General features: G+C 39.5%; 1 protein-coding gene across 1 annotated transcript; it reads right to left on the bottom strand.

The window, feature by feature from the left end:
- LOC105306126 (nuclear body protein SP140-like) lies at positions 1–27,636 on the bottom strand. Its single transcript, XM_011381027.2, has 17 exons — positions 27,556–27,636; positions 26,400–26,486; positions 23,052–23,138; positions 22,724–22,837; positions 21,972–22,028; positions 18,771–18,836; positions 15,974–16,090; positions 14,458–14,511; positions 12,090–12,194; positions 10,067–10,209; positions 8,868–8,915; positions 8,159–8,203; positions 2,814–2,929; positions 1,991–2,099; positions 1,592–1,669; positions 1,231–1,374; positions 1–460 (listed from the first exon to the last, which is right to left on the bottom strand). Exons 1-17 carry the CDS (start codon positions 27,611–27,613, stop codon positions 350–352), a joined length of 1,539 nt encoding a protein of 512 aa, XP_011379329.2. The 5' UTR covers positions 27,614–27,636; the 3' UTR covers positions 1–349.
- Positions 27,637–27,746: the final 110 nt, after the last annotated feature.

Raw genomic sequence — 27,746 nt, 5'->3', positions numbered from 1 at the left:
TCTTTTAAGGAAGTGATTTATTGGGAGAGTTCAATTAGGAGAAATGGGGCAAAGGAAGCAGGATGTGTGGTGGGAAAGCGAAGTAACAACGTGGTGGCCACAACTAGAGACTAGTTGCAGCCTGATCCCTGGGAGAACACAGGAGCATGAATCACTCCACACATTGGTTCTGCCCAAGGGAAGTTGGCCAGCCCCCAAGCCAAAGAGGTGTAACCTCCAGGTGAAGTTGGCTTTATTTGGCCAAAGTAAAAACTTAGGGGCGGAGTTGCATCAGCCGCCAACCCTTACAGCAGCTGGAGGATGAGAAGGCTGGCTGTTCCCAGAGGGGATTCTCCGGTACCAACAGCATTCACTGTACCAGTGAACTGTTCTCATTTGTTTCCTGAATAGCAAACACTTCCTTGAAACTCTTCTCAAATTCTGCCTCCAGTCTAAGTCCCATTAGGCCAAAATCATTGTACTGAAAAAAAAATGACAAATGTAATGACACTCATCATTAGTGTTTAGACACATTGCAATTGAGAAGGATCGCCTTAAACGCGTAAGCTATGTTAATCAGGTTAAGATTAAAAACTCACGGGGCCAAGAGTAACTTCTGCTTTTTAAGTGCACAATTATTTCTTAAAAACTAGACAGAAATGGGAAATCATTACCATACCCAGGGATTTTTACTCATTGGGTTTCGGTTGTTCATTTTAGTGAGAATTAGAAAACTAATCTATGTTCTTTGTAACAATTCAAATAGCACAGAGTTTCCAAGCATAATCAGTGATCTTCCTTTCACGCTGTCACTTCTAGTTCCCTCTGGTGACCCCTGTTAACTATATAGGACATTCACAAGCAAAGGAATCTGGAGTTTGGGATTCCTGTTTGAGTGAGCATATTGGGGGAGAGAGAAGCAGCACAATATGACTTTAGGACGCAATTCTTTTCTCTTTAGGTTTGGAGCAGGGAGGACTCTGCTCTTCTCACTGGGTCCTGTCACTTTTTATGAGGGGAATGAGCTCTCAGGGACCTGGGGTTCTGCTGGCAGGGATACCTCCCGACTCACTGTCACTCTCCATGGTGAGCTTAAAGCCTGAATTTAAAAAGTCACACTCGTCCTGAGGGACCCTTGCTTGTATAGGCTTCCCACAGGAGGAGGGAAACGAAAGTTTCCCAGCACCAGGAAATGAAGGCAGAGCGACTCAGTGCAAAGAAAGTAAGAAGGGAGCAGAAAGAGCCGCTTACCTTATAATATGCCCTGTGGTTCTGAAAGATGAGGCGCATGTCCCGCACGAACCCCTCCACCTGGGGGTAACCCTGCTCCTTTAGCCTCCTTTTGATTTTGTCCAGCCACATGGGTTCATTTAGCTTTTGAGAAGCCTCATTAATCTGGTGGGGAAAAAAATGTATCAATGAGAGATTACTAGCATAGTTTATCATCTGACTTCTGTGGATTCCCAGAAAAATCTAGCTAAAATACAAGATAGTTAATGACAGCTCTGACGCTCACTCCCACAGGCTCCAGATCGCAAATCCTACCAGTGCCCATGTCGAGGTCAGGAAGCATCCTGGCGCCCTGTAATCACGGTGTGTTATCGTTACTTACATAATAATAATACGGAATCTTCGCAAAAAACGAGCTCTCTGAATGGCAATAGACTTTCACAAGGAGGAATTCACATGCCTGCAAAAAAAAAAAAAAAGAGAGAGAGAGAGAGAAAGAAAAGGAGGCTGTGAGTGAAAAGCAACTTGGAGAGAATGAGCCACGTGCAAACTCAGGCAGACGCATGACCACACCAGACTTTGGGAAATTTCCCCAAACACGTATGGCTCTAGAAAACAGTCACTTATGGCAGAGTTATTTTTTCTGCAAACAAGTTCTGGTGAGATTTCAGCATGGTTGAGACATGGCTCAGAAAAGCAGTCGCCCTGCCCCCCTCACCCTGTGACTGACTTCTCACGTGTGCATGGAAAGGACAAGGCTTGGGGTTCAAATTGGACTCACCAACTGCTCCTCAGGCCCCATCTGCTTCTCCAGGACCTCAGATTCTCTGTTACACTTCTGACTTGCTGTATACGCCTTTATCCTGCAGAAGATGCAACTCCACAGGTCCCTGAGAGGTTGGACATAAGTAAGCAATGGTCAGGCCCCTGGAAACAGCCACCGTTCCTACAGCTGCCGCCGTTTTCCTTTCAGGAACTACTGACGGGCAAGACAGGGGATGAAGGGGACACTTCTCAGAGTCGCCAAGCCCCTCATGTGGGGTCTGAGATGATGACACCCCTCCCATTGAGGGTAGCAGGAGGGGTGCAGGGGATGGGAGAGCAGTGTCAGAGTGAGTGGTGGGCTTTCCTTTCCCCATCTCAGCTGCTGGGAGCACAAGGGACCCTGCCCACCAGGCCTGAGTGTTGGAAACGGCCTTAATGCCTGGGCGCCTTGGGCTTCCGTCAACCAGTTGAGAATGAGCTGAGATGAGGGAACTAGACCAGGTTTCCTGCCTTTTGTGAATAAGCATAGAATATAAACCATTGGCATTTCCACCCCTGTGAACAGGGGTCCGTGCTGGAAAATTTCTAGGGAAGGACAGGAGCAGTGTGCAGGCAAAGGAGCCAGCCACTGGCTCCAGCCGCCCAGAGGGCAGAGAACACCACTCACCTGCCACTAGCATCTTTAAACAGCTCTCCAGATCGCACTGCTGGGGCCCTTACCACTGACCCTGCTCTTTCAGCATCAGGAAACAAGTCGGAACTCCACTAGGGGAGCGTGCCTGGCAGTAGGGGGTGGGGTAGGGTCCCTAATAAGGAGGGAGGGGCTGCATCTCACAAACCTCTCAGTTTCCACAGGTGGCAGGTGACAGTCCTCATGAAAGGATCTTGAACAAGTGTCACAACAAAACAGCTTTCCTCCATCATGGCAGACCTCACATACATCTGAGTTTCTCTGCTAGAGGGTAAAACAATGTCCATATCACCTGTGAGAACCTGAAGGCCAGCACTATGGGAATCTAGAACTCAAAGCCTTTGTGTGAACCTACATGGACACTTACATGCTTCTCCCTGTGCTATTAAGGGACAGCATGGACAGCATATCAGAAAAAGGAACTGTGGGCTGCAATGAAGTTCAGAAGGAGGGATCTGTGTGTCAGACCAGGAAAATTTTCCCTATAAACCCAGTGATGCTGACACAGAAAGACTAGCAGTAGAACAAGAGGGTGATTTCATAAGAATCTGAATAATCTTAGTACGACGCAGATAAAAGAAGTTCCTGAAATAGTGTTAAGTCCATTTGTCTACACCTTAGTGATTAATATATTGGGTGGACAAAGAAGAAAGACGTTAATTAACAAATTTTTTGAGTCTTTTTCTGGGCTTTTGGGTGAAAATACTTGTATTGAGTGAACTGGGATTCTGATCATTTCTTTTGTTTGAAAAAAAATAGCCATATATGAGGAAGTGCAAGCCCCAAGGAACATCTTGCCAGGAACTTCCACTCAGGGTCTGGGGGATCCCGAAGCACATCCCCAGTGGGGACCGAGGAGGCTCTAGCATGGAAACCTGGGGCCGTTTTCCTTTTCCTTGCTGCAGAGACTCACAGATTACCATCAGCATTCTCCCCAAAGTGGTGACTTCTCTTCTCAGAAGAACAAGGAAATAACAGATATAACCACATTGATCATATTTTTCACCAACTTATCTTTCAGGTTCTTTGCCCAGCTGCACATTAGAATCATCCAAGAACAGTGTAGAAAATACTAATGTCCAGAGATTCTGAATCAGTTGGTCTGGTTGGGGCTCAGGCATTGGTATTCCTCTTTGAATCATAAAATGGGTAATTTTGTGTATCAAAATCATCTGAGGATTTTTAAACAATCCTATTGTCTAAGTCACATCACAAATTGATTAAACTAGAATTTCCTTAATTAAGATCAGAGCAGAAATAAACAAAATAGTCTAAAAAACAATTAAAAATTTTTTAAAAACCTGATTCTTTGAAAATAAAACAAAGTGACAAACCTCTAAGAAGACTTGTCAAGAAAATGAGGAGACTCAAATAAATGAAATCAGAAAGGAAAGAGAAGTGACAACTACACCACAGAAATATTATAAGAAAATACTATGAACAATTATACACCAAGAAATTAGACAATCTGAAAGAAATGGATACATTTCTAGAAACATGCAATCTTCCAAGACTGAATCAAGAAGAAACAGAAAATCTGAAAAGCCTGATTCTTACTAATAAAATCGAATCAGTGATCAAAAAACTTCTAACAAATAAAAGTCCTGGGTGGCTTCACAGGTGAATTTTACCAAACATTCAAAGAAGAATTAACATCTATTCTTCTCAAAAAATTCAAGAGTAGAAAAGACTCCCAAGCTCATTTTATGAGGTCATCATTACCCTGATTCTAAAACCAGACAAAGACATTACAAAAAAAAAATTAAATTATAGGCTGATATCCTTGATGAACATAGCTGCAAAAATCCTCAACAAAATATTAACAAGCTGAATTCAGCAACACATTAAAAAGATCGTTCACCATGTTCAAGTGAGATTTATTCCTGGGATGCAAGATTCGTTTAATATCTGCAAATCAATTAATGCAATACATCACAAAAACAAAATGACATAAAAATCATGTGATCATATTATAGATGCAGAAAAAGTGTTTGACAAAATCCAGCACTTATTTATGATAAAAACTTACAGCAGTGGGAGTAGAGGAAACATACCTCAATGTAATAAAGGTCATATATGACAAACCCACAGCTAACATCATACTCAACAGAAAAAGTTATAAGTATTTTACTTAAGATCAGGAACAGGACAAGGATGTCTATTTTTACCACATTTATTGAACACAGTAGTGGAAATCCTAGCCACATCAATCACACAAGAAAAAGAAATAGAGCACTTGAATTGGAAAAGAAGAAATAAAACTGTCATTACTTGCAGATGACATGATATTATATGTAGAGTACCCCAAAGATTCCACAGAAAACTATTAGACCTAAAAAGTGAATTCAGTAAGGTAGCAGTATACAAAATTAATATTCAGAAATTGGTTGCATTTTTATATACCAATAATGAACTATCAGAAATAGAAATTAAGAAAACAATCCCATTTACAATTGCATCAAAAAAAAAAAAATACCCAGGAATGAATTTAACCAAGGCGGTAAAAGACCTGTACTAGGAAAATTATAAAACATTGAAGAAAAATTGAAGAAGATACAAATAAATGGAAACATATACCATGCTCATGGATAGGAAGAATTAATGTTGTTAAAATATCCATACTACCCAAACAATCTATAAATTCAATGCAATCTTTATCAAAATACCAGTGGCATTTTTCACAGAACTAGAATGAATAATCCTAAAATTTATATGGAACCACAAAATACCCCAAGTAGCCACAGCAATCTTGAGAAAAGAACAAAGTTGGAGGCATCATGGTACTTGATCTTAAACTGTACTACAAGGCTATAGTAATCAAAACAGCATGGTACTGACATAAAAACAGACGCATAGATCAATAGAACAAAATAGAGAGCCTGGAAATAAACCCATGCCTATATGGTCAACTAACCTATGAAAATGGAGGCAAGAATATACAATGTGGTAAAGACAGCCTGTTCAATAAATGGTGCTGGGAAAACTGGACAGATACATCTAAAAAATGTCTGCAAATCAATTAATGACCACTGTCTTATACCATGTACAAAAATAAACTCAAAATGGATTAAAAACTTAAATGGAAGATCTGAAACCATAAAACTCCTACAAGAAAACATAGGCAGTAAACTCTCTGACATGACTCTCTGCTATGTCTCCTCAGGAAAGAAAAACAAAAGAAAAGAAAAAGTAAACAAATGGGACAACATCGATCTAAAAAGTTTTTGTACAGCAAAGGAAACCATTAACAAAATGAAAAGATAACCTGATGAATGGGAGAAGATATTGGCCAATAACACATCCTACAAGAAGTTAATATATAACGTTTATAAGAAACTAATACAATTCAACACCGAAAACAAACAGTCCAATTGAAAAATGGGCAGAGGATCTGAATAGATATTTTTTTAAAGAGGACATACAGATGGCCAGCAGACTTATGAAAAGATGCTCAAAGTCACTAATCATCAGAGAAATGCAAATTAAAACCACAGAGAAATATTACCTCACACCCTTCAGAATGGCTATCATTAATAAATCAAAAAACAACAAGTAGGGTGAGAATGTGAAGAAAAGGGACCCCTTGTACCTTCTTGGTGGAATCACAAATTGATGCAGCCACCAAGGAAAACAGTATGAAGGTTCCTCAAAAAATTAAAAATAGAATGACCTTATGGCTCATCAATTCTCTTTCTGGGTATTCATCTGAAGAAATCTTAACCACTACTTAGAAAAGATATATGCACCACTGTGTTCACTGCAGTGTTATTTACAATAGCCAAGACGTGAAAACAACCTAAGTGCCCATCAATAGACAAATGGATAAGGAGGTGGAATATTATTGTGGCATAAAAAAAAATGGAATCTTATCATTTGCGACAACATGGATGAACATAGACGGTATTATACTAAGTGAAATAAGTCAGATAAAGATAAATACCATATGAGCTCACTTATATGTGGAATCTAAAGAACAAAATAAAAGGGCAAACAAAACCAAAACAAACTCAGATACAGAGAACAAACTGATGTTTGCCAGCTAGGACGGGGATTCAGGGACTGGGTGAAAAAGGTGAAGGAATTAAGGAATACAAATCTGTAGTTACAGAATAGTCACAGAGATGTAAAATACAACATAGGGTATGTAGTCAATAATATTATAACTATATATAGTGCCAGGCAGGGACTAGACTAATAGACAGGATCACTTCGTAAATTACAGAAATGTCTAATCATTATGTTGTATACCTGAAAGTAATATAAACTAACATAAATGTCAAAAAATTCCTCTATTGGGGAATCCAGGCTGTGGCACTTTTCATAGGTCTTCAGTCTACAGCCTAAGTTGAGATTTAGCCTGAGTACAATTTGGTTATTAAGGCAGGAGGATGTTACAAGTCAATGTTGAATTGACTATAATATCCGTCCCAGGAAAAAGATGAAGATACTCTTACTGAAACAATTACCCTATCCTCCTTTAGCTGTGGGCTGTGTGACCTGGTCTTTTGTGTCCACTCCATCCCGAATAAGCCACAAGTAAGTCACACTGAACTCCAGGCTATTCAGATGATTGAAGACTCCCTCAGCTAGCTGAGGGTCAAAATCAGGACAAGATCCATGTCTTGCTGGGGGATTGCCTTGAAGGAAAAGTGTATGTAAAACTGTTTGACTACCCTCCTCTGTTGGACGTCATATATCAGTGTTACTGCATGATATACTATGGAGTTCAGCCCCCCGGAGTTGTGCAAAGGTGACTGCTTAAAATACCCATCCTGTTGCAAAAAAATGGAGGTATGATTTAGCATAGAAAGTGAAGTTATCTATAATTTTGACAGACCTTACAGCAGGAAGCCATATGGTATCAGTTACAATAAAAAGCCCCTGATTTGCTAAGTGGTGATGATTTCAGTTCTAACCAGCTCAGCACCCTGATGACTCTCTCGAGATTGAGTGCGGGGCCTCTGTATAGGACCCACTTGCCCTGACTACATTTCTCTGCAGCACTCATGACAGGGTCTACACCTGTAACTCGCCAGCTTGGCCAAACCTGTTCCTTCTGGCTGAAGCATAAAACCACCTTAGCTCTGCTTGCACCTCAGAGGGGATGTTCAGGATTTTCCTTTCCTTCCCTACTGCCTCCTTTGATATGCTGCTCTCCTCTCAGATGTGCCCCTCGCCCCTAATCTGCAGGCCAGCCCTGCCCATTACCACCTCGAGCCCCATCTCTAGACACCCCAGTGGTGGAAAGTCTCTAATGTGGAAATGAGAAGTTTCCACTGAACAAATGGAAAGGGTGCTTTCAGGCTGAGACACCCAACCCCAGAACCATCTACCTGGCACGGATGACATCTGCGGTTCTCTGCTCATCACACACAGCAACATGCTCCAACTGAGTGTGAGCACGCTTCAGGGAAAAACGGCAATGACACAGATAATGTACCGAAGGAAAAGGCCTAGGTAATTCTGGGGCTACAGATGGGAGCTGGTACTTACACATAGGTCAATGGAAGTGTTGTCATGAGAGTTTGGTAGTCTCTGCTGAAAGGAGAGAAAGATTGAGTGACAATATTGAATGTGATGTTTGCATCTATCACTTATTTAAACAGCCGCCTCTTGAGAAATTCAATTCACAGTCTATCCTTTATTTCATGGACCTATATATCTACGAGGAGAGTTAAAAGTGCCAAAGTACCACTGTTTGGCCCAATGTAGTCCCATTCCCTGGCTCTCAAACCCAAGGTGGGCTGGGAGTCTGGCCCTGATTTCCACAGATGGCGTTGGAGAAATCCCTCCGGTTCTCCAATTTCAAGGGGGCCCTCGGTCACTCTTCTCTATATTAGGAAGTGTCATCCCGCTGGACGAGCTGCAATGAGAGTATCAACCGGACGCATCACCAGCAGCTCCCAGAGACCACCAATTTCCATACAATTAGAAAATAGTAACTTTTATGAGAAAAAAACGTATCTGTGAGGCCTATTTTGATGACTCCTTAATCATCTGCATCTCAAATGATTTACTGTCCAAGAACGACTTTGCCTTATATACAATGGAATGTTTGCAGTAGCAACTCTGAAGGCACGTGCCCCTCCAAAACAAGAGTTGATGAGAGCTTATCATTACCCGATCGAGAAACCATAAAATAACATACAGTGCATGAAAAACCAGTTATATCAGAAGATGTAGAAAGCTATATCATCATTACCTGTTTTCTCCTGCCATATATTCTTGGAGGAGTAGGTAGAAATCCTTCCTGAATAATAAAAAGATCCAAATATATGGTTAGCCTATATTGATGTTTTGTGAGATTGATATTTCTACCTCGCTTCCAAATATTTCTACTTTGATGTCTCGCAGTCAGCTCAAAGCCAAGGTGTCTAAACAACAAATCATCTCTCTCACCTGTACTTCTAGAATTCATTAATGGTACCTGGGAAATCAACTGAGAACCTTTTCCCTTGCTCCTGTGCTTTTTTCCTGTCTTAAGACATTTTTCCTCACCATCTGACACTTCACACCTCCTTTCTATTCCCACCACTGCCACTCAAGCATGCATCCTCACACCAGGGCTGTTTCATCAACACACACTAATCCCACACGTCCTGGGGATCAGACACTCTAGACAACCTCAGGCACACAAAGATGGACAAGCCCTGGAGGGGTCTGGAGAGAAAAGGAGAATGCATGGAAGGAGAATATAATACAGTGTGAGAAGGGCCATAGCAGTGGAATCAGGGGGCTCAGGGAGGGGATGACCAGGGCAGGTCGGTCAGAGCATATTCAGAGAGGAGTGACAGCTGAGCTGAGCATTGCAGGTTGAGTATAGCTTTGTTGGGCTGAAAGAGACTGAAGTCATTTCAAGGCCCCGTGACTGTCTGAGTACTGTTTTTAATACATCATTTCACAGCTCAGGACACCTCATGGATTCTATGTTGTCCAAGTTTTGAGTTTAAACTTCTTAGCCTGGCATTAACTCCCTCCACAAACAACCCTAATGGATGGATTTTGGTGTATCACACACCAACTGTCTATCTCAACTCTCGGAGCTACGTTGATCGTGGTTCTGATTTTCATGCCATTCTTTCTCTGAGGCGTCTTCTTCCTACTTGCTTGACTGGACTGTCTTTCTCCTTTCAGGGCATAACATTGCCTGCCAGCACCTGAGTCAGAATGACTTTTCTCTCCTCAAAGCTCCTGCATCTAACCTGATGGAGCCCTTTACTACACTGAGGTGCTGCCTTGTGCTGAGGTATGAGTGTGGGGTACCTCTCCCCACTGAGAGGATGAAGTCAGGGCTCATCAGGGCTTCAGTTTGTAACATAAAATATTTGGTGAGCAAAGAGTGAACTTATCTTAGAGTACAAGGAAAGTCACATCTCCTGGCCCCATGACTGAAATACCTACCTCCATCAGCCATTTTAGGGGCTTCCCACCGCAGCGCACACTCATTTTCCAGGACTTTGATCTTTCATAGCCTCCTTTGATTTCAAATTCCTTGGGGGTGAACCAATTTCCATCCTTTCCCCTTATACACTTCTTGATGGATCCTGTAAGACCAGGGTAAAGTGATTCTGGGCCCTCTGTCCTCAGAACCTAGACAGTGGTTTCTCACCACATTGGATCAGAAGACACCCAATTTGGACTCAAGGCCACTAGCAGGAGAGTCTAGCCTCCCCTTTCAGACTTCAGAATCCCCAAACCAACCTTGAAACTCCCTTACAAGGGGATTACCTGCTTTGTATGCATATTTTGTTGACCTTTGTGCAACTAAAAAGAGATAATTATCATCAAAATCAACCTGATGAAAGTATTCCAAAATCACCTACAAAGTAAAGGCAGGTGATTTTGAAGGATGATAGAATTTCAATTTGCTGCGGATAGAGAACCGGTGAGACTCTCCAACGGCCCTGGGACAATGTAGAGGCAGAACTTTAAGGTGAACTGAGATCTCAGGTAAGGGCCCTCCTGCTCACAATGGCACCACAGCAACATCTGTGTCCTTTATTAAAGCATTTTTCATCCAGTTTAATGGAAATATTGAGCAGAGAGTTTTCTACCCTTGAATTCATGGACAGCCAATATTAAAAATAAATGTGAAATGTTATCCACTGTAAAATTTAAGTAATACATAAAAGATAATCATATTCTAGACTTTATTAGTCATTAAAAAATGCAAATCAAAACCACAATGAGAGACCACTTCACACCATTAGGATGGCCATAATTAAAAACATCAAATGAAAACAAGTGTTGTCAGGAGAGAGAGAAATTGGAACCCTCAGATATTGCTGGTGGGAATACAAAATGCTGCAGCCACTTTGTAAAAATATTTTTGAAAATTTTTATTCCAAATAATATACTTTGGGGAAAATATTTTGGTGTTTCCTCAATAAGTTAAACATAAAACTACCATATGAACGAGCAATTTCATTCCTGTGCACATACCCAAAAGTATTGAAAACATGTGTTCACACAAAAACTTACACACTAATGTTCAAAACGACATTATTCGTAACCCCAAAGAGTGGAAATAACCCAAACGGATAAATAACCCAAACGGATAAAATAGGGTATAGTTATACCATGGAATGTATTACATGACAATAAAAAAGAATGAGATACTAATACATTCTACTAATGTATGAACTGCGAAAACATGCTACGTGACAAAGCCAGTCATTATAAGGCACATATGATGATTTTTGCTTTCATGAAACACCTAAAATAGGTCAATTTTCAGAGCGGAAAATAGATTAGTGGTTATTTAGGGATGGGGGTGGGGTGAGGTGGGAATGAGCACTGACTACTAACAGACACAGGGGACGAGAATGTTCTAAAATTAGATTGTAAATTCACAATCCTGTGAATATGCAAACAAAACTCCACACTGAATCCTACACTCTAAGCAGTGAATTGTATGACAGGTAAATTATATCTCAGGAAAACAATTTACATTTTATATATCACTTATGTAAATTAATTCCTTACGGCTACATCATGAGGCAGATTTAAATTATTTTCTCTTTTTTAGATGGGAAATTTCAGGCTCGGAAAGGTCCCCTTCTTTAGTCATATGAATCAGTCACTCTTGGCGTAGCCGAGGTTGGGACTCAGGTTTTCTGATTATAAATTCCGCAACCCAGAAGAGAGAATATGAAAGTGGAGGCTGAGAGCCTCTTCCGTTTTATTTCTAATTCACTTCTCTTTAGTTCTTCAGATATTTCCACGGGCACTTGCATATGGTAATGAGTGCCTACTGTGTTTGATTTCTTAAAGTGTGAAAGTATCATCTTAGGGATCCCTTCCTCCTTTTCTCAAGCCAAAATGTGGCCCCAATTCCTTGAATGATATGTAATTCATATGGGTAATTCCATTTCTTCTTGAGATTTCTTCCCATAGAGTTGCTAAATTAGACCATGAGACCCACCTTTTTTCAATTTGTTTTTATATAACATCCCCTTCAATGCACCACAGGTCACAGGAAGTATTTCAGCGTGAAAATCCACACTTTCATCTCTGTGCTTTCTTGACCCTGAAAGAGAAGGTTTCTTTATTCTGTCTCAGTTTGCAATTGCACATGTACCTCTCCTCCCATGGAGAGGTCACTCCTATAAAGATATAGGGGTACTTAGAAAACTTTATTCCACAAATTTCTAGAATTGGTTTTTCTCCCAAGTGGTATTATTGATACATAACTAGAGTGTCTACTTCTACCCTCAAATCTCACACAAAACAGAATGCTTTAGCAGAAAAATCAGGTTCTATACAACTGTCTTAACTCTCAATGTAGTCAGCTCCACTGATTCGTACATGACAATGAAACAGTTGCTCTGTGTTCTAAAGGGAGCTCTCCACCTGCTAGTCCACTGCAGTTAGGTAGTCGGGGACAAAGTGAGAGAACATACTTGTATCTTCCTATTTGAGCTCTAACTATGAGCAGAGAAAGGGGGATGGTGGGGTGACCTAGTGGAAATGGTGTCTGCCTGCTATTTGTGTTCTCTCTTTTGCTTCTTTTCTCCCTCACATGAGCTTTCTCCATTACATCAGCTGTACTAAGATCTCAGAAAACTCTAGAATAATCTGAAAATTGCATGGGGAGGAGAGCAACTGGAGACCTGATTTCACAGGTGCAGGGGTGAAAGATCTTCGAATTAACTAACTCAAGGAGGATGTGTAGCTGATGCTGTCCATCCAGCAAGCACATTAGATCATGATGGGAAGAGTGGAGCTGTCTGTGGTTCTGATATCAGTTTTGCGACAGGTAGCCTTTTAGAACTGGGATGAAGTGAGAAGGATGGTTGGTTTAATTCACTCTCTTGCCTTACAGATGAAGAAACTGAGGCAAAAGTGGTCAAGTGACTGGCCCAAGCCCACAGGAAAAAGAGAAAGACAGACTTCTGACCACCACTTTGGGCTACTGGAAACTGCAATTCTAAATATTGATCCAAACATCCAATGAGCCTTAAAATGTCAAAAAAAGATTTTTTAATGTTGCAATAAATATCAAAGAATTTTTGAAAACTTAGCAAGAGATGGGGTTGGAAAAGATGATCCAAAAACATAAACCAAATTAGTACTTCCAAATATTTCGAGCAATGAAGATAATGACTTTATTTTAATGAAAAAGAAAAGATTGATTGTTTTAGACACTCACAGTGAATAAAATTTACTTTGCTTTTTTCTGATTTTTCATTAGCATTTTTAAAAAATATGTGAAATAAATATTTCTATGACTTATATTGACCTATTTCTTTAGTATTTTTTTCCATACTGGTGGACTCTTTTTATGCGGTTTTCTTCTGCCTAAAAAAAAAAGACATGTGGAATGAATAATCCACATAAATCGAGAGATGGATGTATATACTCAGAAAGTTTTGCTTCCCACCCATCTACAGAATTTTGCTACGCTTTTTGCCACTATTTAATAAGAATCCCTTTTCCTCTAGTTTCCAAAAACATGTTTCTTAGTTCCTCTTCAGTTCTCACCTTCAACCTCTACATTTCCACTAACATCTCTTCAGCATGATTTAAGAATTCTCTAAGACAATTTAGTTTCTGCCTCCCATGTTCTTTACCTTTTTCTGAGCCCTCACTAGCAGTCTTTGCACCAGATTTCTAACTGTTTGAGGCCATGAAGACGTTTCCTATCATTCTGCTTAAAATTCTTCCCACTGCCCAATTTCCCTTGGCTTACTGCCCAATACCTAAGCCACTTCCACATTTATAGGAATGTTTTATAGCCATACCCCACTTCCAACAACCAAAATCTGCATTACTTCTATTGCTGCCATAACAAATGACCACAAATTTAATGGCTTGAAACAATGCAAAATTATTATCTTATAGTTATGTTGGTTACAAGCCTGAAAAGCATCTCTCTGGGCTAAGGTGAAGGTTTCAGGAGGCCTTCATTCCTTTCTGGAGGCTATGGAGGAGAATTTTTAGTTCCTTGACTTTCCATAAGATACTCATATGCTTTTTTCTTCTATCTTTAAAGCAAAACTATTTCATCTCTCACTGAGTATTATCCATTGTCACATCTCCCTCTCTACAGCCAGAAACGACTGTTCAATGTTGAAGGCCCATTAGATTACATCGGTTGCACGCAGCTATCCAGGATAATCTCCCCTTTCGAGGTACCTACCTCAACTGTATTTGTAAAATCCATTTTGTCATGGAAGATAACACCTTACAGGTTCCAGAGATTAGGATATAGACATCTTTCATATTATTGAAAAGATGGCATTAAAAAACTACTTTAACATCAAAAGCAAGTAAAATCTTATGCACCTTACCTCTTTTCCTCCTGAGTGTTCCCGAACTAGAGTTGTTTCCAAGGTCCACAGTTTCTAGAAAATAACAAGTGGTGGTGAAAAAACAAAAATAAATGAATAAAAGTTACAAATTCTGGGATGATTCATACTATGGAAAGCTTGAGTTTTGAAAGATGTTTAGATGATCATTTCTCTCTTTCTTCTAAAGGAAATAAAAACATACTGAATTGAGAATTAGGAGTACAGAACATTATTCATGGTGGCCAAGACATGAAAACAACTGAGTGTCCTTAGATAGATAATTGGATAAAGAAGATATGGTCCATATATATAATGGAATATTATTCAGACATAAGAAAAGATAAAATACTGCTATTTGTGACAACATGGATGGATCTTGAGATTGTCATGTTAAGCAAAATAAGTCAGACAGAAAGAATTGAGGACCATATGATTTCACTTATATGTGGAATATAAAACCAAAAGCAACAAATATGCTGTGAGCATATTTCAAAGACAGTTTCAGGAAAATCATTGCTGCTGACACAGGCTTGGGAGGATTGTAGGGATCTGTAAGCCAGTTGTAGACAACACCAGCTCTTGCTGTGATTGGTGACTCTTGTGGGAATGTGCGGGCAGACATAGAAGTTGTAGTAAGACTGAGGCTGTTTGGCCTGATGGCCATTGTCTCCCTGATACTCCACCCCATCCGATCCACAGATTGCTTATGGTGGCCCGTTGATAGGCAACCGCTCCAGCCATGCCCCATTCCATGGCCCCACATTCCACACAGGCAACACACTGGCTAGCACAGTGCATGCACTGCAGGGAAATCAGTTGCAGGCAGACCACTGCTAACTGTGAGAACTACAATATCACTTGGAGGAATCACAGGGGTCTGTGGGATCAACCCAGATGGCAGCTGGTCTCACTGTGATCTGTGACTACCACGGGCTTCTATGGGCACTGAAGTTGCAGCAGAACTGAGGCTGTATTCACCTGATGGCCTTTGTCTCCCTGAGATCCCGCTTCACTCAATGAACTTAGGGGGAGAATGGATATGCTCAATGAGCACCTCAACAGAGAGACAGTAAGCATAAAAAAGGACATGGAAACCATAAAAAATATCCAGACAGAAATGAAGAAGACATTAAATGGAATGAAGAATACACTAGAAGGATTCAAAAGTAGATTGGATGAAGGAGAAGATCAAATCAGTGAACTGGAAGATAAGGTAGCAGAAAACACCCAATAGGAAAAGCAAAAAGAAAAAAGACTTTAAAAAATGAGGATAGTTTAAGAGACCTCTGGAATGCCATTGTTAAGAGTGTATTTCTCATACATCATTCATACATAATCAATAGGGCCCGTCCTATCAATGTGATTTTATAATGATTCTTGCTTCCCTGCTGTTACCAAAAGGGTCATGTCAAGCAAATGCAGAGGACAGGGAGTTAGGATGAACTAGACCACCTGCCACAACTCTACCTGAGGTCTGTAGATCCACTCTCATCCCGTGATCTTCGGGCAGCCTTACCTGTTGTGTCACATTCTCGGCTACCTTTAGTCCTTGCTTTCGGACCTACAGGTACACCTTTTGAGGAACCCATAACACAGGAATACTTCTCATTTGCACATGCTGGTAGCTCTGCTCCTAGGCCAAAATCACAATTTATGAAAACTTTTTTCATTTGTCCAAATAATTCACTTTTCTGTATACTTGTTGATTTCCATTTTTCTACTTTTCCTCTGAAATATTCCATTGATATTCCATAAAGCAGATTCTTCCTTTAAGTTTCTCCTTTTTCCTCTCTTGTATTTTTCTATTTATGAGAACTTAGTTTCTATTTTTATAATTTTTCGGTCATAATTACCTTGTCCGTCACAGGGTATATAGGCTTGAGGTAAGCTCTTCTGATTCTCCTTCTCTATGCCTTTGGAGAGTTGCTAGTTCACCAGATACTAAAAAGAAACCTGAAAATTACTGTCCATTGATCCTGAGACAGTGAATGGGAAGAGTTCCTGGGGCTCTCATGCTGCACATCTATACTCTGAGCTAAGATGAACTGCTTCCTCAGAAAAATATATCTGCTCTAATAACCGCACCTGAAGTGCTACAGAGCCTTCTTTTCCCATTTTGTACCTCATTCTGTGTCCTCTACTTTTATTGTTCTAATTGTAGCCCTAAGAATAAAATAAAAAGATCGTATTCTTCTAGGATCAAACTATATGTTCTTTGAAAATTGTAACAAGTAACTACCAGTATCACTATTAAATGCATTCCAATTGGCCAGCGACTACTTACATCACTAATTACATTTAAACAAATGATTAATGGCAGTCTTATACTTCTGAAAATCAACCAATCAGTACAGCCATACTCCAGAAAGCCTGTGTTCATGGTTGAATGCTAATCTACTCATAATCACTTCTGTTTCTGAAAGTTGCAGTGACTGAACCACTTGCTTCCCAAAACTCTATATAAAATTAGTAGTTTCCATTTTTAAAGAAATCATGTCCAACAAATATAGTGCCCCATTCCACCATGTGCCTTGCTAAGCATGCAATAAAAATATCTTTTAGTTCCAGCTATTGTATGATGGGCTATCTCTTCAAAATGGAGTGCCCACCAAAATCGTCTTGAAGACTCTTGTGTAGAAGTGTCCTGTGGGATCCTTGGATCAACAGGTATAAATCCCTAACCTATTGTTCCCAACTCAGATTGTCTTCCGGATCCACTGCCAACTAATTGAATCTGAACAGCAACTTGAGATATGATGTGTTTCTTGAACTTTTATACTTGAATTTATCTGATTATTTAAAAATGTGTATGCAGTTAGATACAAAGCAGATAGACACTTGGTTTGGAGGTACAGAATTTAGCAAATATTCTGTTAATGTGTTTATTCTTTTACTACTTCATTTACTCTCATTCTCTTTTGTCTATTTTTTAAAAGTCTTGTCTCAGGTGTGTTTGTTCCTGATTGTTCTGTGCCTCTTGAATGTTAGAAGAAATTTTTCCATGTGAGGCCAAAAGAAAGTGTAGGAACACTGGATTCAATCTCAAACACTTTCACTATACACTTAGACAAGAAAGCAAGTTAACGGTAAAGGATCTTAGGTTTCAGAATACTCTCTCCTTTTAGGAAAGATGACTTTAAAACTACATGCAAGATTTCATTATAGTTTGGAAAGTAGTGGTTTAGAATGCACATACTTACACATAGACTAAATGAAAATGTTATGATTAAATCCCAATATTTGGTATTTTGAAAATAACTATTCTTTAAATAGATGCAACCACTTTTTTTCTTTCCAAACAAAATTGTACACATTCGCCAAAAGCATAACCATGTAAATTGGTAAGAACATAAGATATGTAAGTTGTTGAAAATTAATTTTTAATTAGACTTTAAAATCATATTGTATATAGATCTACTAATTAAAAATTGGTGATCTTGCAGAAAGTGAGGTCTTGCTCTCATTTTCTAGGGGAAAGGAGGTCCTTCAACAACTTCTAAAGTAAATAAGATTTCAAGGAGCTGAATAGAAGTAATGTATACATATACATTATGAAAAGTTAGAGAATAAAAATTGTATGAAACATCACCATCTGAAATTAGCCACTATTAAATTATTCAAAAATATCCTCTTGGACACTTTCTGTGCATATGTTACTATTAAAATAACATATTTCATTATAATAGATGAACATATACCTTTGAAAAACAAATCAAAATATAAACAGCACCTATATTTCAATGAACAAATGTAACCACTGCATATATTTTCATGGATGAAATGCCATTGATTTTTCTATATATCTATGTCTATGTCTTATATATATACAGATTGGTAAATATGTATAACTAGGCATTTATGCATATATAAAAACATATTTGCACAAATATATATGTGTATACACATGTTATTACCACATGTGCACACACACACACACACACACACACACACACACACACACAAACATATACATACAGTCTGCTTTCTGCATTTAGCCTTCCTTGGAACATCTTTCCAAATTAATAAAAATTTTTTGACCCAGGAAAGAACCCACCTACTGAGGATAGCAGTGCTTCCCCGTAAGCCCGTGTCATTGAGCTCAGGATGATAACATACACGAGAAATAGACCATTTTGTTGAAGCCACTGCATTATTATGTTGGGCTTCTTTGTTATGGTGTCTCAGCCTATATCCTACCTGACACAGTAGCTGAAAAACTATCATGGCTCTCGGGGGACTGCAGGCCACAAGGACATGACAAGCAGTGCCTTGACAAACTCAAAAGGTGTGACGACTTCACTTTGCCAGCTTACCTTTTTGATGTACGTTTATCTGCCGTCTTTTTTTATTCCTTGACCAGGAATACCCCCTTTTTTTTACTGCCAAGATAAAAGAGAGAGGGAGAGGGAGAGGGAGAGGGAGAGAGAATAAATTTAATCATTCAGAGCTATGAATATAATTCTCAAAGCCTCACGGGTCAGTCATGCTCAAGTATTGTTTTCAGAGTTTGGTCCACTAAAATGGGGCAAATTCTGAACTACCAGTGTAGCAGGGTAAAGTTGAATAAAAGATGACCTTCATTTGAAATCTTTTTTTAAAAATTAGAAACTAAAGTCCTGCTGATGCTTTAGGTTGAATGATCATTGTGGTTATGTAGCAATATGTTTCCTTTTCAAGTGTTTTCATGTTAATTCAAATGTGCGATGAGGAGGCATCTTTCTTATAGCTGAATCATGCTATGGAATAATATACTGTGCTAGAATTCAGGAGACACTTTTCGCTTGATGCAGGGAGTTTGTGTTAATTTTTCTACTCTTGCAGTTGTTACAAATCCTCTCATTCATATTTAATCTGGCATCTGATGTTCCTGGAGGAGTAAAAGAACCACAGTGGGTTTTTGTGTTGATATTACTTTCTTGTGAATGATATGAAAACTCATGTGAGTTTGAGAAGAACCATGGGCACTAGGTAGATAGAGAGATCTTATCTTGTTATTGTTGTGAATATCGTAACAACCAGCTCTTCAATTTTTACTGCTGAAAGTGAAGCCTCAATCCATGGACGCAAGCCTGTGACTCTCCCACCTGAGATTCCCATTTTGAAGTGGGTCAACTCAATTCACAAGGCAGGAAGGTCCTGAAAGCCTTGCTCTTCAAATGAAAATGGTGTGTTTAAGAATGTAGGGACTTTGACCCAATGGCACCTAGGCTTTCTATTCCCCTTCAGAGCCTGAAGGAAACTGCGGCCTCCCAGGGACGCTAACACATGGCTAAGCTGACAGCTGATGTCCCCTGGGTTGCTGTGGCTATTTATCCTCAGGGCCAGTTTTTCAGAGCTCAAAGTGACGTGTTCACTCCTCTGGCTGGCAGAAGTCAAAATACTAGGCTTCTGCACATGGCCTAGATGCTTGGTCTGCCACGTGGAAAACTACAGACTGACAGAGTAAAGACACTTATTGCTGGGTCTTAAATGTGGAAACACACTGTGGAGCTATCGACCCATCTGGGCCCCTCATGGAATTACCCATGTACCTGGTCTCTGCTGACGGAGCCTGACACCATGATTCTGATGCAGAGGCTGGGGCTGTGTGCCAGGCTCATGACTCCTGCTAGAAGCAGAAGCATTACTTCCACAGTCAGGGAGTCTCATCACAAGGGACTTTTTCCTGCCTGCTCTTGCTACATTGATCAGGCCTCGAGCCCGTCTTGTGGTAATGGGTGTGCCTCAACACAGTCCACACTTCAGCTTATAGACCTACTGATCTGGCCACACCACTGTGACCCTAAACACTCACACAGTCATGAGCTTGGCTGGCTGGACCTTTTTCAGTCTCACAATGGAATGTCCTTTATCAAAAGCTACTCCCAGTGTACTGTTTGTCTGATTCAGCATCCCACATGTCTTTCTGTACACAAATCTCCAAGAGACTCTTTAGTCACTAAAGCAGCTGTCCGCAGAAAGGAATGAGTTCCTACCTGCATCATGATCAGGACGAAAGAGGCAAGGGATAATTAGACTAGTTATATAGACCAATCCTGAAAATTTAGGACCCTGTTTTAACCATCCCTAAGGATGATACATCATCGTTTCCCTGACCAGTATGAAGGAGACAGTCACAGAGTGCCTAGGGGATTAATTATTAATAATTATTAATTATAAAGTCTGATTATATTTTCTAAAAATGTCTTTGCCTGCTTATAGCTGACCTTTCTGGATGAAAAGTCTAAGTGAAGATAAAAAATGCTGGGGAAAGGAAAATGAAGTCACAGCCTCTGGAGTGGTACCAACAGATTTTGTGGCAGTGGAGGAAGAGCAAAAATCCAGGCATCTGAGGAGGGAACACCGTACAGCTTAGGACGCAGGAGGAATGGAGTAGCATTAATGATATCTGCCTTTCGCAACTGCCCTGGTTGTTCTTCCAGAAGAAATACTAGGTACAGTATTCAAGAACACTACTTATACCATGGAGATGCAGAATCTGCCATTTTTCAGCAGATATGAGAAAATGGGCTGACCCTAAATTCCGTAGGTCCCATGCAGAACCCCTCTGGACATCAAAGACCAGACACAGTTAGCGGAACTGGGAACTCTAAAGCTTATAGCTGGCGAGAGACCCATGTTGGAGTCTACCTTCCCCTTGGCTGATGTACGTCCCGTTAGGCGACCTCAACAACTGTAAATGCTTCTCTTCCAGGGTCACCCTATGTGCCTTTCAGACTGTATTTAAGTGAAAGCCAGGCTTTCACTTGCCTGCTCAGGAAAATGTGGTGAATTGCAGATTAGGGCTGGTCATGAAGGACTTAAAGATTCCATGCTTCACGAAGTTCGTTAACTGTTATAGGAAACAAATCAAATAGATTAATCTGAGTGGCTGGTGGAGAGGCGTTCTCATGGGGACATTGCCAGAATCTGCTGTGTGAGGTGAATGTGTTGGAAGGCCAATCTCCCTGGTATTTCCACAAGCCTCAGAGCATCTTTTCAAGGATACCTGAGTAGCAGACAGCCTTGGAAGCTGGAGATAATGTAGCCCTTCAAGGTCAGAGGGCAGATTAGAGTCTGACCAGAATAAAATAGAGAACGTCTCCCTCCTCAGAAATATGCAGGGATAGTAAAGACTCTCTTCTTTCCTCAGAAGAGATTTACTAAGTTCCAGCTCATAGGCTATCTCCCAAGGTGTAAGGTTTGAGCAGGCTTACTAATAGCCCCCTTCTAAGACTGGGGGTTTTTGACAGGTAGAAAGAGTTTCTAAACATCACTGTCCTCACCTTGGCATGATCAGTGCTGTCCAATTTTTAAGGCCTGTTCAATTACATTGGTTGCACACAGCTATCCAGGATAATCTCCCCTTTCAAGGTACCTACCTGAATTGTATTTGTAAAATCCATTTTGTCATGGAAGATAACACCTTACAGGTTCCAGAGATAAGGATGCAGACATCTTTCATATTATTGAAAAGATGGCATTAAAATAACTACTCGAACATCAAAAGCAAGTAAAATCTTATGCAATCTTGCCTCTTTTCTTCTTGAGTTTTCCCAAAATAGAGTTGCTTCCAAGGTCCACAGTTTCTAGAAAATAACAGGTGATGGTGAAAAAAATGAAAATAAATTAATTAAAGTTACAGAATCTGGGACGATTCATACTATGGAGGCTTGAGTTTATAAAGATATTTGGATTATCATTTCTCTCTCTACTAAAGGAGCTAAAAACCTACTGAAAAGTAGAAGTCAGAATGGGCCCCAGGACTTTGTTATTTCTCAAAGGAGCTTCGAAAAACACTCTTAAACACCTATATTTTCAGTATAGTCATGGATAGGAATAGGTATCCCATCATGGTCACGGTTAGGAATTTTTGTGAGAATTAAATAAGATCTTACATGGAAAAGTTTGTAGGAAAACACAATATGAATTAGTGATAGGCTGCAGGACATTCATCAAAAATATACGCTAGGTTAAGAGTAGTTGATCTAAAATTTTTCATCTAGTAAATTAAGTGGAAGGAACACTTGTCTCTTGAGGCCTTTCTAAGGTTGTGACAAAATGACGCTGTGATCTACGAGCAGATCAACTATAATCAACAGGGTCCATCCTTTAACTCTGAGGTTTTAATAATATCTTGACCCCCTGCTAGTCCAAAATGGTCAGGTGGAGTACATGCAGAGAACAGGATTATAAGATGGACTGGACCACGTGCCACAACCACACCGGGGGTCTGTGGTACCAGTGAATCCATGCTCATCCCCTGACCCTCACACAGCCTTAGCTGTTGTGTCACATGCTCGACTACTTTCAGTCCTTGCTTCAGTACATTCTGGAATGTCTTTAGAGAAGCTCATAACATTGGAATAGTTCTCATTCCCACCTACTGGTCGCTCTGTTCCTGGAATAAAATTGTAGTTTATGAAGGCATTTTATTTGCCCCAATGATCCTCTTTTCTATAATTTTGTGAATCCCCATTTTCACTTCTTCCTCTAAAATCTTTTATTTGATCCTCCCTATATCTTTCCCTTTAAGTTTCCCTTTTTTCTTCTCTTGTCTTTTTCTCTTTATGAGAACTTGGTTTCTGTTTTTATAATTTTTGAGTCATAATTACCTTGTCCATCACAGGGTAGAGGGCTAGAAGGAAGCTCTTCTGATTCTCCTTCTCTATCCGTTTGGAGAGCTTCTATTCCAACAGACACTAAAGAGAAACAAGAAAATTACTGTCCATGGATCCTGAGACAGTGAAGGGGAAGAGTTCCTGGGGCTCTAATGCTACACATCTATACTCTGAGCTAAGATGAACTGTTTCCTCGGAAAAATATACCTGCTTCAATAATCAACCCGAGGTCCTACAGAGCCATGCTTTCCCCTTCTTTTGCACCTCATTCTGCTTCCTCTATTTCTACTTTTCTACTTGCAGCCCACAGAATAAAATAAAAAGATCTTACTCTTCTAGGATCAAAGTGCTTGTTCCTTGAAAATTACAACAAGTAACTACCAGGATCACTTTTAAACTCATCTCAATTGGCCAATGAATACTTACATCATTAACCACATTTAAACAAGCCAATCAATGGCAGCCTTACACTTCTGAAAATCAGACAATCAGCAAAAGCTACACTCCAATAAGCCTGTTTCCATGGTTAAATGCTAACCTACTCATAATAACATGTTTTTGAAAGTTGCAGTGACCTGAACCACATACTTCTCAAAACTCTATCTAAATTAGTAGTTTCCATTTTTAAAGATATTAGGTCCAATAAGTATAGTGCCTCCTCCCACCATGTGCCTTGCTAAATAAACAATAAAAATCTCTATTAGCTTCAGCTATTCCTTCAAAATGGAGTGCCCACAAAGGTAATCTTGAAGATTCTTGCATAGAGGTGCCCTGTGAGATCCTTGGATCAACAAGTATAAATCCCAGCTTCTTGTGCTGAACTCAGATTGTCTTCCTGATCCACTGCCAACTAAATTTGCCTCAACAACAACATAAGCTCTGATTTATTTCATCAGCTTTTATATCTGAATTTACCTTATTTAAATATGTATATACTGTTAGATACAAAGTTGTTAGATGCTTGGTTTGGACGTATAGCATTTAGCAAATATTCTGTTAATGTGCTTATTCTTTCACTACTTCATTTACTCTCATTCTCTTTTGTCTGTTTTTTAAAGTCTTGTGTGATGTGTGTTTGTTTGTTCCTGATTTTTCTGTGCTTCTTGAATGTTAGAAGAAAGTGATCCACAGCAAGAGGATTCAGGCATAGACCTCATAAGTCTCCTGTCCAAGTCAGCTCCAAAGACTAATTAATGGGTCCATTAGATAGTAGCACATTGTGCAAAGGCATTCGGTCACACTTTGTGGTGAGTCCCTCACCAAAACCTTCATAAAGAAACCTGACATCTTGTCAACTTGTGAAAGAAAATCACGTTGTTAGGTACATCATCCGATGTCAACTATTACTATGGAATTGATCATATGTCCACATTTTAGTCTCTGCTGCGTGGATGAAACCCAGTACTCCGTTCACACCCAGGACACTATCACGCTTACGACTGAATGTTCTGTCCTCTTTACTGTTTGTCATGGACTTATTTGGAACAAAGGTACGGTCTACCCGGGCAGAATTCTACTTCCTCTTTTTACTCTCAGTATGATTCTACCTTTTGCACTTCTCTTAATAAGTGGCCAAATTTCGCAAAAGATGACTTTAGGTTGCAATGGGGAACTTTTGACACATCAAAAGGGAAGAATATGTTTCATAGAATTTTTATTAAAAGAGAGAGGAAAATATCTAAACATTACCATTTCTCAACCAGTAACTTACTTTTAGACCATTATTTAACACTTTCTTTCTTAAAAAAACAAACAAACAAACAAAAACCCTACCTATTTAACAGGTAGGGATGTATTCTTCAAGTGAAACTAGCAGATTAAATGTGCCACAGAACTAGTTTCAGAATTTCTGAAAAAGTTTTTGTACATGATCAATTTATAGTTGATTTGAACATAAGTATACCTGCACTATGCATAATTCAAGATCTGCAGGCAATAAATAAAAGAGGTATACTTGTTTTTCTTGTAGTGCCTAACCCAATTACTACATTCTCTCTAAAACCAAACCTTTTCTTAAATGCATTTATGCTCAGCTTTGTTTGATGTTCCAGCTGATAAGGATAGTCTATATTATTTGCTAGGAGACATCAATGGCTCATCTGAACAATTATGTCCTAGAGATTTACTTAAACCTCTTTGTGGTAGGCAAAATTCTAAGTTGACCCTTTAAGAATTCCTTTCTTAACCTTGGGGAACATGAATATCATGAGATATTACCCCCATCTTTACATTATGTTGTAATATAGACAACATAGGTTAAGCAAAATAGATTATCAAAAGAGATAACCAATACTGGTAAGGATGTGGAGAAAAGGGAACCTTCGAGAGCTCAATGTAAATTGGTAGAGTCACTGTAGAAAAGAGTAAGGAGCTTTCTCAAAAAATTAAAAATAGAAATACCATATGACACAATGATTCTACTTCTGGGTATATATTCAAAGAAAACAACATAACTATGTCAAGGGGATATCAAACCCCTCATATTTATTGCAGCATTGTTTACAATAGCAGCCAAGACATGGAAACAACCTAAATGTCCATCAACAGATGAATGAACAGACAATATGTGTATATAATTGTGGTGATTTCACAATATATGTAAGTCGTGTCATTATGCTGTACATCTTAATCTTATACATTGCTATATGTGAATTACATCTAAATAATTAAAGAAAAATAGGATTGTTCTAGTTGGTCTCTTTCAACTGCATGAATTCTTTGAATGTGGAATTTTTTTTTCAGGTTATAACAAAAGAAGAAACCAGATTCAAAAATGGTTGAGAAGGATTGAGAAAACTGCTAAAAGCTATTTCTGGATTGAAGATATGGGGCTACGTATCAAAGAAAGTGAGTGGCCCCTAGGAGCTAAGAACAATCCCTATTACAGCCATCAGCAACAAAACTGAGACTTCAGTCCTACAAAGACAGGGAACTGGATTCTGTTAACAATTTGGATAAATCTCTCCAGAGCTTCCAAATAAGAGTGAAGCCTGGTTGGCATCTTGATTTCAGTCATGTGAGATCCTGAGCAGAGAACTGTGTTGAACTTGTCCAGATTTGCAACCCGCAGAACTGTGACATAATACATTATGGTGCTTTGTTATGAAGCAATAAAAAGCTAAAACATTCTTATTTCCAATCTTAAATATGTCCTAAGGGATATAAAATTCATTCATACATTCTCTCTAATCCAGTACATAGGTCACATACCCTTATACTCTATAAATCTAGAGAATTCTTGGTATCTGCCTAATTTTTTTAAGTCTCTCTTTCTTCCTCTCTTGTATTCATCTCTTTATGAGAACTTGGTTTCTGTTTTTATAACTTTTCAGTCATAATTACCTTGTCCATCACAGGATAGTAGGCTAGAAGGAAGCTTCTCCGATTCTCCTTCTCTCTCCCTTTGGAGAGCTTCTACTTCACCAGACACTAAAGAGAAACAAGAAAATTACTGTCCGTGGATCCTGAGACAGTGAAGGGGAAGAGTTCCTGGGGCTCTCATGCTGCATATCTATACTCTGAGCCGAGATGAACTGCTTCCTCGGAAAAAATACCCTATCCAATAATCGACCTGAGGTGCTACAGAGCCATCTTTTGCACATCATTCTGCTTCCTTTATTTTTTTTTTACTATATGTAGTCCAAAGAATAAAATTAAAAGATTGTATTCTTCTAGATTCAAACTACCTATTCTTTGAAAATTGCAACAAGAAACTACCAGGATCACTTTAAAACTCATTCCAAATGGCCAACAACTACTAACATCATTAACTATATTTAAACAAGCTGATCAGTGACAGCCTTACACTTCTCAAAATGGGCCAATCGGCAACAGCCACACTCCAGAAACCTGTGTCTATGATTAATGCTAACTTATTCATAATCTCTTCTGTATCTGAAAGACTGCTGTCCCTGAGTCACATGTTTCCCAAAAAGAAAAGGATACATTTGATAGTATTTCTATGAAAGAAGAGAAAAATGCCAAAATTTGCCAATTCCCAGCCATTACTTAACTCTTTATGAACAAACAAACAAACAAACAACAGAAAACCCTCTTTATATTTAGTGGATTGGGATCTATTCTGCAAATGAAACTATACGATTAAAGGACTAATCTTAGAAATCCTGGAAAATTCTTTTTCACATGATCAATTTATAAATAGTGTGAACAGTAGAACATCTAGACTATTCATGATTCAAGATCTATAGGCAATAAACAAGACACACAGGAAGCTCACCCTGAGATAACCAGGAAGACCAAGGAGGCTCAAGTATCTCCTATTGGGATGTCCCTGCCCCTAGACCTTTTTCGTTTTGGTTCACCTGATCTGGAGGACAACATGGTTGCTGTCACTATCATCACATCCTTTCCACTTGATCTACACATTTCTTCTGTAGGGGTATGTGAAGGAAATCAGGATAGGAGAAGAGAAGAAAAGAGGTGAAAAACATAAAAATAAAGATTCCATTCATGAAGTGGGAATTGAAATCACAATTACCTTCTCTGTCGCATAGTGCTGGGCTGGCCACCTCGTCTCGTTCTTTTTCAGTGATCATTTGGGGAGTTTCAGGATCACACAACACTGAAGAGAAACAAGGGAATGAGCTGAGCCAGGCTGTCCAAAGCACAGGTGAGCTGTCCTTTGGGAAATGGACATCTGCTCCAAGGACGTCACCTCATATCTGACCA

The sequence above is a fragment of the Pteropus vampyrus genome, unplaced genomic scaffold (genome assembly GCF_000151845.1).
Source record: "Pteropus vampyrus isolate Shadow unplaced genomic scaffold, Pvam_2.0 Scaffold423, whole genome shotgun sequence".
Lineage (NCBI taxonomy): Eukaryota > Metazoa > Chordata > Mammalia > Chiroptera > Pteropodidae > Pteropus > Pteropus vampyrus.
Note: the sequence above shows the minus strand (reverse complement) of the source record. Positions and strands in the feature narration are given on the sequence as shown.